General features: G+C 43.4%; 1 protein-coding gene across 1 annotated transcript in view; it reads left to right on the top strand.

The window, feature by feature from the left end:
* The window catches only part of LOC108105518 (ras-related protein Rap-2b), a 44,951-nt gene extending 33,133 nt beyond the window's left edge, over positions 1-11,818 (top strand). The window contains exons 4-6 of the mRNA XM_017212144.2: positions 5,099-5,296; positions 8,594-8,686; positions 8,747-11,818. Coding sequence (XP_017067633.1) covers positions 5,099-5,296; positions 8,594-8,686; positions 8,747-9,085 — 630 coding nt within the window. The 3' untranslated portion in view covers positions 9,086-11,818. The remainder of the gene's footprint in view (positions 1-5,098; positions 5,297-8,593; positions 8,687-8,746) is intronic.
* Positions 11,819-19,200: the final 7,382 nt, after the last annotated feature.

Here is a 19,200-nt window from a genome sequence, read left to right as displayed (position 1 = left end):
TTCCTGTCCTGTTGGTCTTCATCCGATTAGGAAAAAGCTCCTCCCTGTGCCCGATATTAAACTATGTTGTTGACAAAGAAAAACCCAGCGGAGAGGGGAGGGGAAGGGAAATTCAATAAATGCAGAGCTTGCCACACGGAGCGGCACGTGTGAATCAAGTTAGAGGAACTCCAAACTAAGTTAAAGTTTTGCATTTTGTTTCAGCCTTAGTCCGAATCAACTAAGTGCATATCGAGTGCATGTGTTTTTTTTGGGTTTTTGGGTTTTGGGTTTTTGCTTACCTTTGCCACATGACGCCACATCATCCGCAGAGAGGGCAGAGGGGGGCTGGCTGGAGGCATTTCCATGGCCAACCTCGCGGAATGATGAGTTTAAATTAAGAGCTAATACTTGGAAGTTTCTCTTCAATTATGCAAAACGAGTGAATTGGGCTGGCAACGGGGCGTATGCAGAATGCGGAGAACTCAAGAGCACAAAAAACTTGAGGAAAGCAAAGCAAAGTTTTGGAGGCGAAGGAGCCGAGCTGAGCTGGCACTTCACTCCTCGTGTTATTTACAGTAATATGCTATCATATCAAGAGGAGGAAAGGCCAGGAAAAACAGTGCCAGCTCTTTTTTGATGAGAGAAAAACATGGGTTTTTCCAAACCAAGGAAAAGCTAGTAAAACAACGCAGAGAGAAAGCAATGGAAATGGGCAGCAGCATGCGAGGGAAAACTAAACAAGTTTCATTGAAGAGCCGAAAGAAAAACGAGATCAGACGAGAAAGCTTAAATTCCACAGCCAAGAGGATGAAGGATTCCTTTTCCAGGAACAGGTTTGCAGGGACGAAGGAGATGTCCTTCATCTATAACCAAAACTCAGCTCATAAGTTAAGACACATTCTGAGTATTAATTGGTTAATGCAAACTTAAGGGACCCATGACAATGTTTTTCCTATTTTCCCAATAACTACCATCATTTTCCAATGACTGTTATGGCTTTCCGATTGGGGTTTCGGGTCTTGGGTCCCTGGTCCCTGGTCTCTGGTCTCTGGTCTCTGGGTTCAGGTTCAAGTTCAGATCCAAGGTCAGTCCTTATCTTCTGCCTTTCACTCTCGGGTTATCCGAACTGCACGACACTTGGTTAGTCATTGTGTCTTTTTTCCAGCTTTCTTGTTTTTCCGTTTCTGTTCTGCTTTTTCGAGGGCCTTCCCTCGGCATTCAGTTTTTGTTTTTGCTCGCCGGGGGTTTCTCATTTGGACTTTCATTTCTCAGTAGTGGCCTGCACATTTCAATGGTAGCCTTTTTATTAACACGGACCGCTTTTCCACCCACAGTTTCCCTTCCTTGTCAGCCTGCCTGCCGGCTTGCTTGCTGGCCTGTCGTCTGTGTGCGTACTCAATTTGAAACTAACTCGGCCCAGGCACATGATTTTGAAAGCCATTAGTGCGCTGTATGGGTGGGTGGCTGGTTAGATGGTTGGCTGGTTGGCTGGCTGCCTTTTTCCCACATTTCCCACACCTCTGCGCCACCCTTTCGTTCGCATTTCCCTGCACAACGTACGAACGAGTATATATTGTGCCCAAAATGCTGCGGTTGCGGTTTCTGCCGCCGCCAGTCAGACAAACGAGAATGGCAAAGAAGACGATGCCAGTGAACTGTCGCCGCAGTTTTCCCGACTGCCCCCTCTCTGCCGCCCATTCAAATCTCCTGTGAGTGCGTGGCTCTAATTCGTTTCATTTGTGTTATGATTCATTTGTTATTCAGTTTCAGCAATTGCATACGGAAAAAGAGTGGCTGTGGGGCTGCTTTGGGGAAAAGTGGGTCAGCTGGAGGAGTGAGGAGTAGGGAAGTAAGCACCTTGGTTAGAAAGTACAGGCAGCCATTTCGGTTTGTTAACAGCAGATAGTAGGTTGGCTTTTTGCTCAGTGCACTGCCACATCGAGGGGGAGCTACCGAAAAATCAGCGAACTCGGAAAACTCCCAGCTGTCCTGGGACTAGCACTGGGACTGGGACTGGGACTCTGAAAGATTCAAAACACAATTCACAAATTGTACACATGCGGACTCTGTTTTGGGTTGGTGGGCATCACACAACCTGCCACAATCGTCAACATGCAATGACATGGGGTCAGATGTCAGACAGAGGAAGGGAGGAAGGGGCTCGGCTTAGGTCAGGGTCAAAGTGGTGGAGCCATCAAGGACCTTTAATTAAACCAGAGACAAGCAGGGGCACACTTTTGTGTAAATATTAATTAAGGAATGTCGGATTGCAAAATGCGGTGAACTTTCGCATGCATTAATGGCAAAGTGATTTCCATTTTCATTTTCATTTTCATTTCCATTTTCATACTTTCCAACCAGTAATTGGGTGAACAAGCTGGGACCTTCTCCCACTCGTGTCTAACAGAAGACTTTCCAGTTTGATGGGGTTATTCAATGTACATTTATTGGAAACTTTTATTTTATTTAAAGGAAAAACTGAACTATTGCCGCATGGCTGAAGGCCATTTGGTTTCAGCTTTGTCCGAGCTGCAAAACATGGCAAATTATCCAATTTTGAAAGCTGTGAGCTGTCGCACGTGAGCACTTTCGTTTGTGGGGAGTTTTGGGCTAATTTAGCAGGAAATGCTATGGGAAAAGCGTTCTGCTGGATGGCGGGCTGGATTTTATAGAATTCCGTGGACTCTCCTCGCGCACAGAACAAAGAGATTCCAATATCTCCTTCTGCTTGATGGGGGTGGGGGATGGTGAAAAGTGTGAAAATGTTTAACGGGCATAGAACACACAATTTGCATTATTATCCCTGATTATTCAAATATGTGCGTGTGTGGGGAATTAATATGCAAATTATCATTGAGAAAACAATTGCCGTTGATGATTGCCGTCGCTGTTGCTGTTGCTGTTGCTGTTGCTGTTGCTGTTGCTGTAATTTACATTCCCTGTTCAGCTCCTTAACTCATTTTTCTGTTTACGCATTTTTATGTACTGCCAGGCAGAACTTGGCCAGGCAGGGAACATAAATTATATATGAAAACATTAAACGCAATAAAAGAGTGTCTAGAAGTTAGTAATATTAGGTTGTCATCCATCCATAGTTTGACACCAGTGGACAGGTTGAGAGTGTACTCAAACCTGTTACCCACGTAACGTAGATTTTGAATACATTTTTCAGCCTTTTTACCTATAACTTCGTCAAAATAAGTCGCACAGCTAAAAGAAAGACTGTTTCGGCAAGCTAACGACCGAAACAAACTTTCTGTATCATTTTCGTGATGATTTTCGTAAAATCAATTTTTGGCTACATTTCACATTTTTGATAAGAGATAACATCGTCTTTTTTTGTGAAAAATTCAAAATATTTGACATTTCAAACTGCGAACACAGTTCGATTGGAATTTTAATAACGAATTCATCGATGTATGACATTCCACATTCCGACAATTATTGGCTTTTTTATGAGAATAATTCTGATTACTTTTGAGCTAAAATCAGGATTTTGAGTTTCGACAGATAATGGTACTACGAGGTGTGTTCAAAAAGTAAGGTGACTCTTCAAATTTCGCGAATTTCAAATTTTTCGATTATCGAAACCTTTTAGAAGTTATACGAGGTGTGTTCAAAAAGTAAGGTGACTTTTCAAATTTCAAATTTTTCAAATTTTTCGATTATCTTCAGTTTTGGGAACAAGAAAAAGTCACATGGGGCCAAATCCGGTGAATATGGTGGCTGAGGCATTATTGTGGTGTTGTTTTTGGCCAAAAAATCCAAATCCTTTGATCCATATTTTTCGATAGCAAAAAATCGCCGAGCTCGCAAAACAACTTGTAACTTTACGCCTCTCACAACCAAACAAAAGAGGATGTTCCATTGAAACTTGGTACAGATGTTAGGGAAGAGTGTACCAATATAACAAAACAAAAAAATCGATAATCGAAAAATTTGAAATTCGCGAAATTTGAAGAGTCACCTTACTTTTTGAACACACCTCGTATATCAGATCGGTTTTATGCCTATAACTTAGCCAAAACAAGGCTCAGAGCTAAACCAAAGACTGTTTTGAGCAGCTTTCGACCAGAACAAACTTTCCTCATCATTCGATTGATGGTTTTGAGAGTTTTAATTTTTAACAAATTTTTGGATTTTCTGTAAGGGGTAACATCATTAAACTTTGCGAAAAATGGAAAGATTTTTACGTTTCAAGGTGGGGACACAGTTTTGTTGGAAATCAAATTACGAGCTCAACGAGGTATTACATTCTTCATTTGGATGATTTTTGGCTGTGCTATGACTAAATAACTGATTTTATTGCGCCAAAAATCAAGTATACGTCTTTTGACAGCATAGATTCGGGGTCGCATGGCTAAAACAATGACTGTTTTGTGCAGCTAACAAGCAAAACTTTAAGCTCCTATACTTGCTTTTATCATTATTTCTCTGATTTTTCGGTGCGAGCTCTGTTTTAAGGGCTAAAAAATCAGGAAACCGATTTCTAACAGAAATTTGCAATACTATGCTCGGTTTTTTAGCTCTAACTCGGTCGAAACAAGTCGCACAGCCAAAAGAACGACTGTTTTATGCTGCTAACGACCAACACTTACCACCCCTATCACTCGATTTTCGATTTTGGGAAATTCATTTTTCGGCTAAATTTCGCATTTTCGATAAAGAAAAATTTACGAAAACTGTCGAAATTTGTACGTTTCAAGGTGGGGACACAGTTTTGTTGGAAATCAAATTACGAGCTCAACGAGGTATTACATTCCGAATTCGGACCATTATTGGCCAAGTTATGAGAAAAATACTGATCTTTTGGGAGCGAAAAAGGGAGAAACCGAAACTCGCATTCCCGATAAGGGGTAACATCATCAAAATTTGAGAAAAACGGGCAAAATTTGACTTTTCAAGGTGGGGATATAGTTTTGTTGGAATTTTAATTACAAGTTTAAGAATGTATGACATTCCGAATTCGGGCCATTGTTGACTTAGTTATGAGAACAAAACTGACATTTTGAGGGGCTAATCGGGTTAAACCAAAAGTCGGGTAATGAATAAATCTAGATTTGAATGCCAGTTTGTTGGAATCTTAATTACAATCTATTTTCCCTTCTGCCCACAGTTCCCGGCGATGCGTGCTCTTTCCATATCCTCGGCGGACGCATTCATCCTGGTCTACGACGTCACCGATGCCACAACCTTCGAGGAGGTGCGTGCGATTCGCGACCAGATCCACGAGACGAAGGCCACCTCCGCAGTTCCGATTGTGGTCGTCGGCAATAAGATCGACCTGCTGGCCGATGGCGAAACTGAGCGGGAGGTGGGTGGCTAACAAAGTTCTTATTTCTAATCAATTCTCCAGCAGAAACAAAGGCCGCGATTCTTCAGAGGACAAGCAGAGGTCGTTTGCTGGCCCGCTCTGCTCTGCTCGGCCAATTTGCATCAATTTTAATTGTCATTTATCCGAAAGCGGGAAAGTGTGACCGCTTTGATTGTTGTCTCTTTTCGGCGTCGTCGGCGTGGATTTGGCTGGAAGGCATCTTTATACAATAATAATCGCTCCATTGTTCCAATTGCCACGCCCCCAGATCCCTCGCAAATTGCTTTTGCCGGCGACGAGGCGGCAACACGAGGCGTTTTCAGCAATTATGTAAAGTTTGTCGGGCGCGCAAAGCGTGGGATGGAAAAAAGGACAAACAGTTTAATCAAAAGTTTTCCCCAACTGGCAATGGCAGTGGCAAAGGCAGTGGCAGTGGCAGCGGGGGGTGCCAAAGGGGAGTCAGTTAAGCAATTTGTCCGAATATTTGCAGAGACAGCCCCCAGTCTAAAAATGGTTGGCAGTGCGAACGCGGTGTTTCCCGCAATATGAGTGACTTCACGTGCAGCTCTGTGGAGCAGCGAAGGGACATAAAACACTGCCCAGCTGTTTCGGATGTCACGGGGAACGAAGAATGTAGCGTTTAAAATGTCAAGGTGGGCGGTGGGCGGTGGATGGTGGGCAGTGAGAGGGGCGTGGCAGATGAAGGGGACTGCAACATAATATCAGAGACAGCAGGCTGGGCAGGACAGACAGACTGGCGGAATAAAGTGCAAACTATGCGCGAAAGTCGCACGAAATGAAATGCCATCAAGTGTGGCAGCACTGCGGGAAATTGCCATGAAGTTGTGAGGACTGTAAGCTGGAGCAGTGGGAAACTAAGGAAAGCCTTTCACCATTTCCCCTCTCGAGTGTTTCAAATATTTCAAGGAACATACATTACCTTGGAAGCAACTGTCAGTCATTTTCGGGTTAGAATCAAACTATTTAAGCTTCAACTTGCTTATTAGTTTTTAAGTATTATTTCTTGCTGTGCCCGTCTTTCGCTTTCTCCTTGGCAGCTTTTGCATAATTAGTGAAAAGGGAGATTCGTGGCATGCGGCTGGGCTGGGAGAAGAAAGTGGAAAGTGGAAAGCCGGCGGGCATCATAAGAACTGCATCTGCGGTTCCCATCCCCGTACCGCCTCCCTTTCCACTTGCAAGTTGCAGCCATTCTGCTGTCAGCTGCATTGCAATTCTTCCCGAAAGAAACGAGCGGCAAGAATTTGACAGACAAAAACTAAGGAAAATGCCAACGGCAAGAAGGCGAGGAAAATGAGGTATGGGTTTCCTTTGAATGAAAGCAACACAGCAGCGCAGCCAATTAGAATGCGATGAGTTGGTAAACACATTGTTTCACGGCTGCCATCTTAGGGCAGTCTCAACTTATGTAATAATATCTAGGAAGTTCTGGGCTCTAAGATTGTCCTGATTTCACGTTGAACTACAGCGATGACAAGGTCTGAGAATCTATAGAAGGGTATGCAATGCCATTTCCAAGATTACTTTCCCGCGAAATAGTCTCGATTGAGAGTACCTTATCGTAATAATAATAATAATGCCCACCCAGCTGATGCGAAGTCGAAGTATTTTGCATATCTTAAGTGGGCATCGCCCCGGCCCCCACATAAGTAAGGCCTTCGGGTCACACACCAAAGTGATTCTAATAAATTCCGGGCATAAAAACTAAGGAGGGTGCTCGAGGGGGGAGGGAAACTCGCAAAGGTACGAATATGAACGGGAAAAGTAAGTTTGCGGCGGAAAAGAGCAGAGGAAACTCCAGTTTGATGGGCAAAATTTTGAATTGCGAAAAGCAGAAATGGAACCGGAACCGGAAATTTGACTTGTTCGAGCGAAAGGTGAAATGTGAAGAGTTTACCGGTCTAATGTATGCATAACCAAGTTGCATAACATCAAAGAGATCTATATCTAGATGACTCCCAAATATCAAAAACTATATCTTGGAAGTGAATATATGAAATCAATTTAAAGGGCCAGCGGGTTTTCCCTCCATTTGGCCTTTATAAATTTTAATTTGGCCTTGTTTACCTTTTCCCTCGCTGCTGCTGCTGCTGCTGCTTTCTCCTTTCTCATTGCTTGTCGCTTATCCGGTGCGTATTTCGCCATTATTTATGTAGTATATGTCCTATATGTAGTTATATGCATAAGTAGTTCGGGGACCAGGCTTCCTGCTTCTCCTTCTGCTCCTGCTCCTGCTGCACTGCTTTCTTTCCCTCCCCCACTGCTTGACACTGCTTACCACTCCTTCGTTCACCTTCATCTTCCTCGGGGTGTATTGACTTTAACCGAGTTCTGATATAATAAAAATGCAAATTGCTAGCAAACGCCAGACTGTCGCGCTCCTTGGCTTAGCCCCTCGACGCCGCCACCCTCTCCCACCTCTTAGTACCCCGTACACCCCCTACACTAAGAGAAAACGCAGCTACTTATGAAGGATCTACTACCATAACCATCGTTATATCACTTATCTCACAAAGAAATGTCATGTTTGTTATTGTTTTTGGCAAATTCATTTCCGTAAATCTCATAAAAAAGAGCTTTTATCAGTTTCTGTATCTCCAAGTGCTAACTATTTCTTCCAGTGCATTTCCTCCTTGCTCTTGCTCTTTTCCCTGACTCCCTTTTTTAGGCAGTGTGTATTTTTTTGTTCAACGAAGCGAAATCAACTTTTTGTTGTCGCCTTTGTGTTGCGGGGCTCCTTTTTTGGGTTAGACCGCTTTAAGCCTTGCAGAGGGGAGGGGGCGGAGAGGTCTGCAAAATTCGGTAGGGTCCGCTTGCCTTTTTGTTGCCGTAGCCGCTCACTGGCGCCCTTTGAGTTTGTTCATTTGGAAGAATTAAGCCCCAACGTTCGGCCCGGTTCAAAGTCAGCAAATTTCTACGGCCGTCTTAAGACGCTCCCCTGCCCCTGCCCCGCCCTGCCCTGCCCTGCCCTTTTCCACCTTCTTTATATTTTTTCAATTTTTTGTTGCCTTTTTCCCATTTATCGGCGCAATTTAGACGTCTATAAGGATTTTCGTTGCCGATAAGAAATAATAAAGTTTGGCTGGGGCTCAATTTTTAGTTGGGTCGTGGCAGGTATTGGGAGGCAGTGGGCGGTTGAGGGTGGCTAGCTGTATGCGAAATGAATTAATTTGTGATAGTTGAGCTGGAAACGGCTTGCCGTCTCTGGCATTGATAAGTTATCAACCAATTTTTAAAGAGTTTTCAGTTTATTAATACATTATTGCTGTTCTTTTGCAGGTGGAGTACGCCACCACGGAATCGGTGGTCACTGTGGACTGGGAGAATGGCTTTGTAGAGGCCTCGGCCGCCATCAATGAGAACATCACCCAGGTGAGTAGAGTCATCTGTGCCATCTTTAAGGTCAGCATTCAAGTGCTTGTAACGTTGCAGGTGTTCAAGGAGCTGCTGGCCCAGGCGAAGATCACCTACAACTTGAGTCCGGCCCTGCGACGTCGTCGCCAGTCGTTGCCGCAGCAAATTGGAAACAATGGGCCGGGCACCCCGTTGCACCACCATCACCACCACAGCCACCACCACCAGTCGCAGCAGCCGCACCACCACAGTTCCGGAGGCGGGTCCTCGGCCTCAACCTCGGCAGCGGCCGCAGCAGCAGCGGCGGCCTCCTCCAGTGGCGGTTCGCATGCCCCGACACCTGCCCAGCTCCAGCACCTCCAGCGAATCCAGGAACGGAGCTTGGGCGCCAAACGCAACTCGTGCAGCATCTCCTAAAGGTGCGGACTCGATTTGAAGGCGGCACCACGGCAGCTAAACCAAACTAAAGCTAAACTTAAAACGGTCTCCTACAAAACGGTTTTCAATACTTCTCCGAAACGGGGCTTACTTCCACGTCAAGCTATTACCTAGAGACAAGCATCTGAGGTAAATAAGAAGGGCAGGCACCTGTACTACTGGTCCTTGATTACATTTTCCACTTTTGACCTAACAAGCAATGCTAACTAATACCCGTAGTTTGAACTTAAACTAATCGCCTTTGAAAGGCATCTTGAATAGTATTATTTTTACAGCATACTTCTCGGCATATTTCAATCTTTAGAAATCTTATTTAGAATCGCTAGGAGAGGAAAGAAGGTCAACTAGCTAATAGACCTGTAGTCTTCAGGGTAATAAAACTAAGCCGCTGGAACGGAGGTTCCCTTCTAGGACTTACCAAACTTTTAAATCTATCCAAAACCAAATCGAACCGCACTCGAGTGTACCTCTCTCTCTCTTGCTATAGTCGCTCTAATAACTTCGGTACCTATATATCAGCCTCCGGTTTCTCAAACTCAGCTTTCAATATATTTATACATATATATATATATATACGGGGAGTGGAAGTATTCCGATATTCCGATATTCCGATAGAGAAAGTTGAATCCTTAGACAGCAGCTCTATGGCTTACTCAGATAAAATACACAAACTACTTAGTCCCAAGGTCGAGAGCATTCTTTTATATGTGTCTCAGCGTTAAACTATAGCTTGATTGTCGTGTGCGTGTGTGTGTGTGTGTGTGTCTAGTTACAGTTTCTCCTTCTCCGACAGTACAGGAATATATATAGATATATAAATATCGATATGTATATGATTTATCTGTGTATAGATTAACCTCGTAGCGAGCCCTGTACTGGAAGACAGCGAAGACGTACATATTTTTGTAGACAATAGGTCGGTAGAACCAGGCGCCAGTGTTGAGAAGCGGAGATAAGACAGCCGGAAATGAAAACGAAAGCAAATGCATAGTTAAGAAGTATCTCAGATGGGCAAGGACTTGCTAAAGGCAGCTAGGACCACTGTCTGTAGAATCTGTAGAACCGTGATGAGTGTAAAATTAGTTGGTATTCCTTTTTTTTTTTTGATCCCATTTAACGGTTAGGTAGTAGTGTTGGTTAATGCCAGAGAAGAGGGAAGAAGATTGAAGGTTAAGATTGAAAACGCAATGAAAACACCAAAGACAAAAGCAAATGCAAATACAAAATACGAGAATACGAGTATAGATCGATAGAAATATGGTACATATATATATATATAGTATATATTTGAAGATGTTATGTGGTATGTGGAGGGAGGTGTAGTCGTTACTTTTGAGATACAGAACGAAAAACGGGCCAAAGCTATTATATGTTATAGTATATCGGTAATCGGAAATCGGTAATCGGTAATCGGTAATCACACGTAATTTATTTGTGGAACAATAATACTATATATACCCGAATTCGAACCCCCAAAAACCAAAAAACCAAAAAACCAAAAAAACCAAAAAACCAAAAACTAAAAAAAACCAAGACAGAGTGTTATATTTATACCAGTATAATAGTTCTATGTATTGCTACAGGAAATACTTCAAAATACTTATATATACATATATTCGGTACATAGCTATGGGATTACTAGACGAGAGTACCGCTCGAAGGCCAAGGCGTATTATTATAACTTTATACGGATATTGATGTGTTGCAATCGAAACGAAACGAAACGAAACGAAAACTTCTAAGAATTTACCATATGTACTTGTTTAGCTCCAGCAAATCGTACAATATCAACTATATATATATATATCTGTGTGTGTGTGTGTGTGTGTTATATGTGTGTCACTGGTTGTTTCAAAATACAATATATATAGTATGTATAAGCCCGATCTGAGGCTGGCCCAGCTCCAAAGACTAGGTGTATCTACATTGTTGTTGTTGTTGTTGTTCTAGTGGGATTCCCCCAGCAAGAGTTGGCCAAAGCACAGAGCAGGGTGCTAGAGTAAGTGAGTAGTAGAAAGTACCTAGAAATACGGGTATACGGAGTGTGAGCATTACAGCATTACAGCATTACGTAACATATAATTACATAGCCATTGATTTAGTTAGGCAGCGCACTGTGGCCACCAGCCGAGTGGAGAAGGCTCTTGGCCTTTCGTCATTACTAATTACCAACGAAGTTCAAACTCACTTCGAGGACACAGTGCGTTAGTTAACAAAAGACAAAAGCAAGCAAAGCCACGTAGAATTGATTAAGGTGTTAGCGATCCCAATCTCGATCCCGATCTCGATCCTGATCCCTAGGTATTTACGCCCACAACAAGTCGCTAAGTTACATATCTTTGGGGGTGTTTCTTGGATTACAACATTAGTTTACATTACTTTAAAGTCATCTCAATGTTTTTGTGGGCAGAAATACAGAGTCGTAAGTGGGATGACCTCCTTAAACTTCCGGAGTAGCGTGTCCCATTTAGTCAGTCAGTACTCTGGCAGCACTCTGGAAGCCCTCTTTGGACGCGAGTTTCTTTGGTTCCTAGGCCACAACCTCTGCAGCTGGATATCTAACAGATAAATAAATATATATATATACATCAATATGAATATTTACATACGGCAATACATATATGCATATACTATATACATACATATACATAATGAATAATTATAAATGTAATTAATAAAAGCGAAAGACAAGAACCGGAAATAAATGCAAGGGCGAGGAATTTTTTTGTGCTTAAAAGTTCCTATTGTGTTTTTCATCCCGTCGAAAGTTTCGCCGGTAGCGAGCTTTAAGCTTTAAGTCAGATGCCAGCGTTATCATTTCGAAATTCCCGCCTTTGGAGTACTCACTGTACTTGGCCCAGACACTGTACAGATTAGAGGCAAAGCACCTGAAGGCGGGGGCGTGGCAAATCGGGCCGAACAATCAATAGTGTCTGTAATCGACGATAAAATTTGATGCAAGGTCAGCCGAGTAAACGTGAAACGTGCAGGACCAAGGATAAAGGTTAGCCAGCGGGGCATTGCAAGGGCTCTGCAAAGTAGCTAGCTCTTTATGTTTAGTCACCCTACACCTATGTCTTACTTTTAAGTATTGCCTTTAAATTTCTTTTAATTTATTTTTGTGTTCTTGTTTTTATTTTGATAGTTGCACTTAGCAAATACATCTTGCTGCAACCCACGGCGTGAAAACACTTCTACCACTAAAAATGCATCACAACACTAAAGTTAACACTCACACACACTCATCCGCACACCATATTCCACACTGAAAGAAGGTAAGAACAGTCACTCTCTGTATCCAAAATCATTTATGAAAGTAGAAAGTAGAAAACCTCTTATATTATACTCAAGAAGTTATCCTCAACTGTAAAATTCCATTACTAATGACTAAGTCAAATGGCATTTCATTTCAAACGAAACTAGCAGGCGAAATTAAAATTAAAACATGAGATTCGTAATTAATCTGATTCATGGCCTATGAATCACATCTCGTGACAAATCTCCACAAAATTTGGCCTCGGCCATACGAAATCTGGAATGCTGGCATTATGGAAAAATAACAAATTGGTTTTCCCCTTACTCCCGAATGAATCTGGATGACTTCTAAGTATAGCCAAGACTCGTAACTCTTAGAAAGTGATGCTGAGTTACCTAGTTTTCCCGCTTCGATTATGAATCCTAGATTCTCTATCAAATGGCAGGTCTTTTCCTTTCCTTCCAAGGAACAAATAGGCCCCAACTATCCAGCGTAGGCCATCAGGCCGCTGGAGCTGAAAAAAGGCGAAGAGGACAATGTCTTTTCATATCAAAACAGACGCAGGCGCACTCCGGTCCACGTTGCGTATTCGCCATGTGAACTGGGTACAGTGTGCACCATAACACGAGTGTGTGTCCGTGTGAGCCGTAGTACTACCGTATTGCCAGTACTACAATTGTAGTGTTTTCATCCTTGCGGTGGGTCAGTGGGTGAAGGTGGGAAGAGGGTCACTTCGTTTTGTGTGTGTTTGTAGATGTGGCTCTGGCTCTGGCTCTGGCTGTGGCTGTGGATGACTGGGCTGGGCGGTCGATTGGCGGCAAACGTCGCCGACAGTTGGCTGCCAGTGGCACACGGGCATTCCATCAACTTGCAACACGCCACGAGAACTCAGGCCCCCAGGAAAAGCGAAGAGCATAGTTTTGTTTTGAAACTACGCTGCACTTTTGTCCACCGGCCGGCGTTTCCACAAGACAATAGGATAATCCGTAATCGGTGGAAAACCGAAAACCCTGTGCAGCTCCACGCAACTCTTGCGATTACGTTTGGGCAGTTAAAGTTGGTCGGTTGGTCGGTTGGTCGGCCCCTGTTTAGTACATATAGTGCATAGTACGTAGTACATGGTACAGAGTACATAGAACACGTGACCTTGCCTGGTAAGCAGTTGGCAGGCGGCTGGAAGGGGGTGGTGTGCAGCGCATGAAGGACCTTGAACATAAAGGTGTAAAGTTGAGTGAGTGAAAAGCAATAATAAAGTAAGTGGTTAGGACCCAGGAGGTGATATAATGGTTACCCAGATATTAAACCCTTACTTAGTGTCTGAATGGTGTGGTTTCCGGTAATCCAAACCAAGTTAATGCCGAAATAATGTTCATATTTTCAAGTTCTGAAAGAAAGAAATGAGAAATGGAAATATTTGTATAGCTTTGGCTCTTGTTCCTTGTTAGTTTCGTGCAAATAGTCATTGGCAAAGTAAATCTAACTTATAGAAGTAGTAATGTTCTTGCTTATCAACTAAATATTTGGATAAATAAAGAGGAACCTATCAGTCCAAGTACATAAACAAGTACTATGACTGCTGGTAACTGTCACATTTCTGTTATTTTTCGTATAACTCAGCCATAATGTCTAGTATTCCCAACTTCTGTGATTTGAATCAGACGTAGAAGCGGATCTGGCTTCTACAAATGCCACAAGCCCATAAAAAACGGAAGTGGCGAGTACCACGTTGACCCAATTCGACATAGAGTCGCCCCAAGTGGGATTGGATTTGGAATTCAAGATCACTGCCAGCCGTGATTCTGCAGAAGCGATAAGCGGTCCGTGAAGAATTCCGGAAAAGTGCCCGATAAGGCCTAAGTAGAGCCCGGTTCGGTCTCAGATAAATCCCAGGCTCACCACCAGCCTCATTCCCCAGCGATAAGCTGAGCCCTTGCCAGTGGCTGTGGTTTCTTTTTATATATTAGGAATTCTTCGCTTTTTGCATGCGGGCAATCTGTGTTCGAAAACCGACTCTTTATCGTTATATATATCCTAATAATGTATATTATTGTGTGGGTGCCGACGGCGGGCTTAAAAACCCAGCCTTTTCGGTTGCCAGCAGTTAGTCGCCTCCGGTCGTCGCAGTCAAGCGGTCGCTAACCAGGATTCCCTGGTCTTATCCTAATCCTGTTTCTTGTTTTTCTTTTCTTTTTTTTTTTTTTGAGTTTTGGTTAAATGAGTTGAATTGCGCGTTTGGAAAGTGAAGTTAATTGTATGTCAGTTTTTCATTTGGCGTGCCTAGCTGACCTTTGTTTAAATATTGCTAGCTGCCTTGTGAAGGGCTTACGTGTGATTGCAGCTCAACTGGCAGGATAAATGTCCTTTGATATTGTCTTTACTTTTTATTTTTTGGCTTTTAGCCTGTTGATAGTGAGTGATTAATATCGAAAAACTATTCAAAGGACGAAAACATCCTTTTTAAAGTGGTTTTGTTTCCGTTTTAAATGTTTCATTTGCTAATCTTACTTTTTGTCTATTTCAAAGACAAACTTATATCCGGATGTGTCAAAGAAATATTGTGACGTGGTTAGCTTTTTCATTTTCGTTTCTCTCTTTTCTTATTAAGTTTGCTGTTCAAAAAGGTTCTAATGGAAAGGATAGACAAACATCTTTAAGACAACCATTCCGCAACGTAAGTTTCCTGCACAAAGTTAGAAATTGTTTCATTTTTGAATTTCCTGCTGCACCAAATCAAAATTTGAATTTTGGCGCCAAATTGAAGGCCGTGTTCATCTTCCGATAGGTATCGCACAAGCAGCGCTGCTTATCAAACGAAGTGCCTCATTTTCAGAAAATTATTCAATAATCATATACACTTAAGCATGAAATAACTAATTTCGTTTTTCGTTATTAAAAAAAAAAACTTTTTATAGTTTTCAATATCCAAAAAGAACCAAAAGTAAATCAACATTTTCAAATAAGCATGAAGAGCGCGGGAAATAAACATTTAGTATGACCGACAATGTGTCGTTTTCGCTGGACCCTTCAGTGTGACCATTGAGTGCTTAGAATGTGCGATGATTATCGCCTGGCGATATCGACGACCCAAGAAATCACGCGTTCTGCATATCGATAGTTGGTCATGTACAAAATACCATTCCTCGGGTAAATTAAAACGCGAAAATTGCGTGAAAATCGGGGAAAAGCGCTGCGACAGGCAGCGGAAAACTAAGCTAACGGTACGCTAACGTGAAGGGAAGGCGGCGGCAACTCGCGAGCGGGAAACTTCGAGCGGTGACGACGAAACGGCAGTGCGCAAATGTAAAATGCACGGAATATTCGCATGTGCAGTGTGATAATAAATAAACGCCACACAAATTTTCGGCGCAGGGGCAAACACACCAATACACAAAAGCGGCGGCGCGTTCGTGTGCGTGCGCCTTTTTTTATTCCGTGTGTGTGCTTTTCTGTGTGTGTGTGTGTGTGAGCGTTTGGATCTGTGTGTGAGTGTGTGTTATCACAAAGGAGCTGGAAAACAACAACACAAATACATCAGCAACAGCAACAGCACGCAGGTGCGTATGTGTGTGTGTTTGTGTGTGTGTGCAATGGTAGGCGGGGGGAGGTGTTGGAAAATTATTCGATTTTCCACAGCGACAATACATACGGGCCATATACATATACAAATGCATAGAATATAGACTTCTAGTGGTATAGGTGAGTGCGCAAAAGTTCTCGAGAGCTAAACTAACGGTTCTTGCCAGACCTACGTGTGTATGTCTCAGATAATTATGCATGTAGTTGTGTGTTACCGTTACAGCGGCGCCTTATAACAAAACCCAACTGCGAGTGTCCGTAATTAAAACATGCGCCGCAGCTAAAATGTGAAAATGAAAAGCGGAAAACCCGCGAGAACTTGCTGGTGCAAGAAGGGGGGCGGGGTGGTGGTGTTGCACTTTGCATTCGCATACATGGCGTATGCGTAACACTTATCATTTCCAATTGGGAGCACCCACACCACACACATTTCCAATTCGGATTCGAAGCTGTGTGTGCATCTTATGGATCTGTGTGTGTGTGTGTGTGTGTGTGCGATTCTGCGGCCTTAGGGGTTGCAACAGCCACCCAAACCACCCCTTAAGATGGAAATTTGTGAGATACACACACGAAACAAAAACAAAAAATAGAGCGAGACGGCTAGCTCGCAGCAGCCTTCGTTCAGATTTCCCATTCGCAATATTCGAGGACGCCACTGTAATGGGATTTTTGGGGGTGGCTTGAAAAGTACAGTTCCAATTGGGAAAGCCAACGTGGCCGCCAGGCTGTGTTTGTTTGCATTCCCAGCTGCCTCCCAAAATGATAGCTCCTATCTTGGCCTGGTTTCTGGTTCATGAATTCTGAATAAAATTTCGTAATGTAAATGCTAAGATAATGACGGCTGTAATTTGAATTTGAATTTGAATTTGAATTTGAAAATGTAATGAAGATTTCTTTCGGTAGTTAACTTTTAGTGCCGCCACTGTGAATTCTTGTTCGTTGCGTGTGTATAGCCCTCGTGTGTGTGTGCCTGTGAGTGGGTGGCTGTGGGCGGCGGGTGGGCGATGCGGTGGTTGGTGCGCCGTCGCCACCGCCACCGCCGCAAAAAACGAACCGCCGCATGCGTAACTTATTTTTTCTCGCCTTTCTTTCGTCTTTCCGCTGTTATCATTGTTTCTGTAGAGTGTGTGCGTCAAGTACACAGCAAGAAAACAACAAGAGAGAGGCAGAGAGAGAGAGAGAGAGAGCAGCTATCGATTATATATTTGCAAGAGGAGACCGAATAAGAAAGGGAAGAACGCACGGTGGGGTAGAATTTGTCTCTCGTGGCAGAAGAAAACGTAGGAAATGTTTACAAAACTGAAACCCAAGGCATCTCCTTTTGTTAACTGAATTTAAAAAGTAATTTTGTAGGTAGAGGAAGACTCTTAGAGAAACTTAAACTAATTGGGTGGGAGATCGCTATTGTTCTTAATAGATTTCCTAGAACTGATAACACTCTATTTTCTGGCATCACGCCCACAGTGACAAGCTCTACTGATTTCGACTTTGATTTTCCAGCCAGCAGCGATTAGCCGCCTCTGTGGTTGTGGATGTGTTGATGTGTTGATGTGTGTGCGCTGACGCAGTGGGAGTTTGCTTGCATTTGTTGTGGTCACACACACACACGCACGCATACATACACATACATAATCTACATATCAGAAGAATAAATATAGACAGGAGAGCACTGCAGCATTAGTAGCGCTCCGACTGTCCTTGGAGTGTTTGAAAATGTTGGAAAAACCAGCCTTATAATCCCCTAAGGATAGCAAAACTCCTAGGTGATCTCCGTGCGCAAGCGCAGTGAGTTTTTTATTTAAAAGAAATCTCATAATTAGTACATAGTCTTGTGAAGAATTGGGAAGTATCTAAGAATATAGTAGAGCTGTAGACTGGGAAATCAAAAGTATAAACCTAATTTAAATACAAAGTGCAAAGGGTCCGACTAGGAGTGGCTTAGCAACTAAGTTAGGGTTTGCCCAGTTGCCTTGGCACCGGCTTATGCTTGGCGCTCGTAGCATGGATCTCGGGGCACTCGGCGCACTTTTTCCAGGCAAAGCCTGGGAAGGGAAAAACCCTGCGCACGCAACCCCGTAATGAAAAGAGACGGGGCACACGACACCACTGGCCATGCGAATAGGTGTGCTGTTATAAACTTGTTAGGGTTGCCTTCATTGTTACTTTTACTAAACATGTTTTTGTTTCTAAACAAATTCACTTTTTATTCTATTGTCTGTACAAGCCAAGTGAAAAGATCCCCCTGTCCTTGATAGAGAAGCCAGTTTGCTCAGCATCCAGATTAGTGTCGCAAGGGATGAACGAAATCAGGTTGGTCCTTGCTCATACAGCGGCTGTCTGTCTGAATCTGGATTGAGCCCAGCACCAGAAGTGGGTTCACCTTTTCGGGGCCGCCACTGTGGCCGGATGTATGGCACGCGCAAGTGAAATGGGCTTACAACCCCTAAAGGGGATGGGATGGTGGTGTTTTGCCTCGCAACATATCCGATGTAGAGGGTGGTTGGGTGGCGCGAGCAGTGCATGCGTGGTGGTTTAAAAAGAACCAAGCAAACGGAGAAAAAAACAGGATAAGCAGTGCTATCATGGGTTAAACTTCGAGCTCGGCGCGTTTGCGTGTGTATTTGTTGCTGGTGGTGAAAGTTGTGAGGTGTGGGGTGTTAGGGGTGGCTTTTCCAGTGTCCGAATCTCTGCTCTCAATTTCCCGTCGGGGGTGTTATTAACCCATATAGCTGTGCTCTTCTGCCAGCAAGTGGGGGAGGCCAAAAAGGGGTATACATTGCACTCTATCGGCCTATTTATTTGGCCATGAGGGAGTAGATGGAGTAGATGGAGTACTGCTGAATGATTATTTCAAGTTTTTGAGGCTTTCGAGGCTTCATTTCCATACGGAGAGGACAAGGCAGCTTTTCGGGACAGAGAAAGACGGACAGACATTATGTATTTATTCGGTATATAGCCATCTCAGGCGGCGATGTCGACGCATGGGCGCAGTATTGATTTTTCACTGCGTCGACGTCGCTGCTTTGTCGCAATCACTCCATGGGGTGGTTTGTGTTTCCCTCTCTTTCTCCCAGCTAGCGCCCTCTCTTTCTGCCGCCGCGTTGCCGTCGTTGGATTCCGAGTTTCTGAGCAAACGCAAATAGAACTTGAGCACAGAGAGCCACTAAAAGCGGTGCCGAGTGGTTCGTTCGGGAGCCCTAATCTAGTTCCAAAAATTGTTGTTTTTTTTATTTATTTTCTGTGCGAGAAAGAAATGTGCCAA

This window comes from Drosophila eugracilis, unplaced genomic scaffold (assembly GCF_018153835.1).
Source record: "Drosophila eugracilis isolate 14026-0451.02 unplaced genomic scaffold, ASM1815383v1 contig_2167, whole genome shotgun sequence".
Classification (NCBI taxonomy): domain Eukaryota; kingdom Metazoa; phylum Arthropoda; class Insecta; order Diptera; family Drosophilidae; genus Drosophila; species Drosophila eugracilis.
This window is presented reverse-complemented; position numbering and strand designations above follow the sequence as displayed.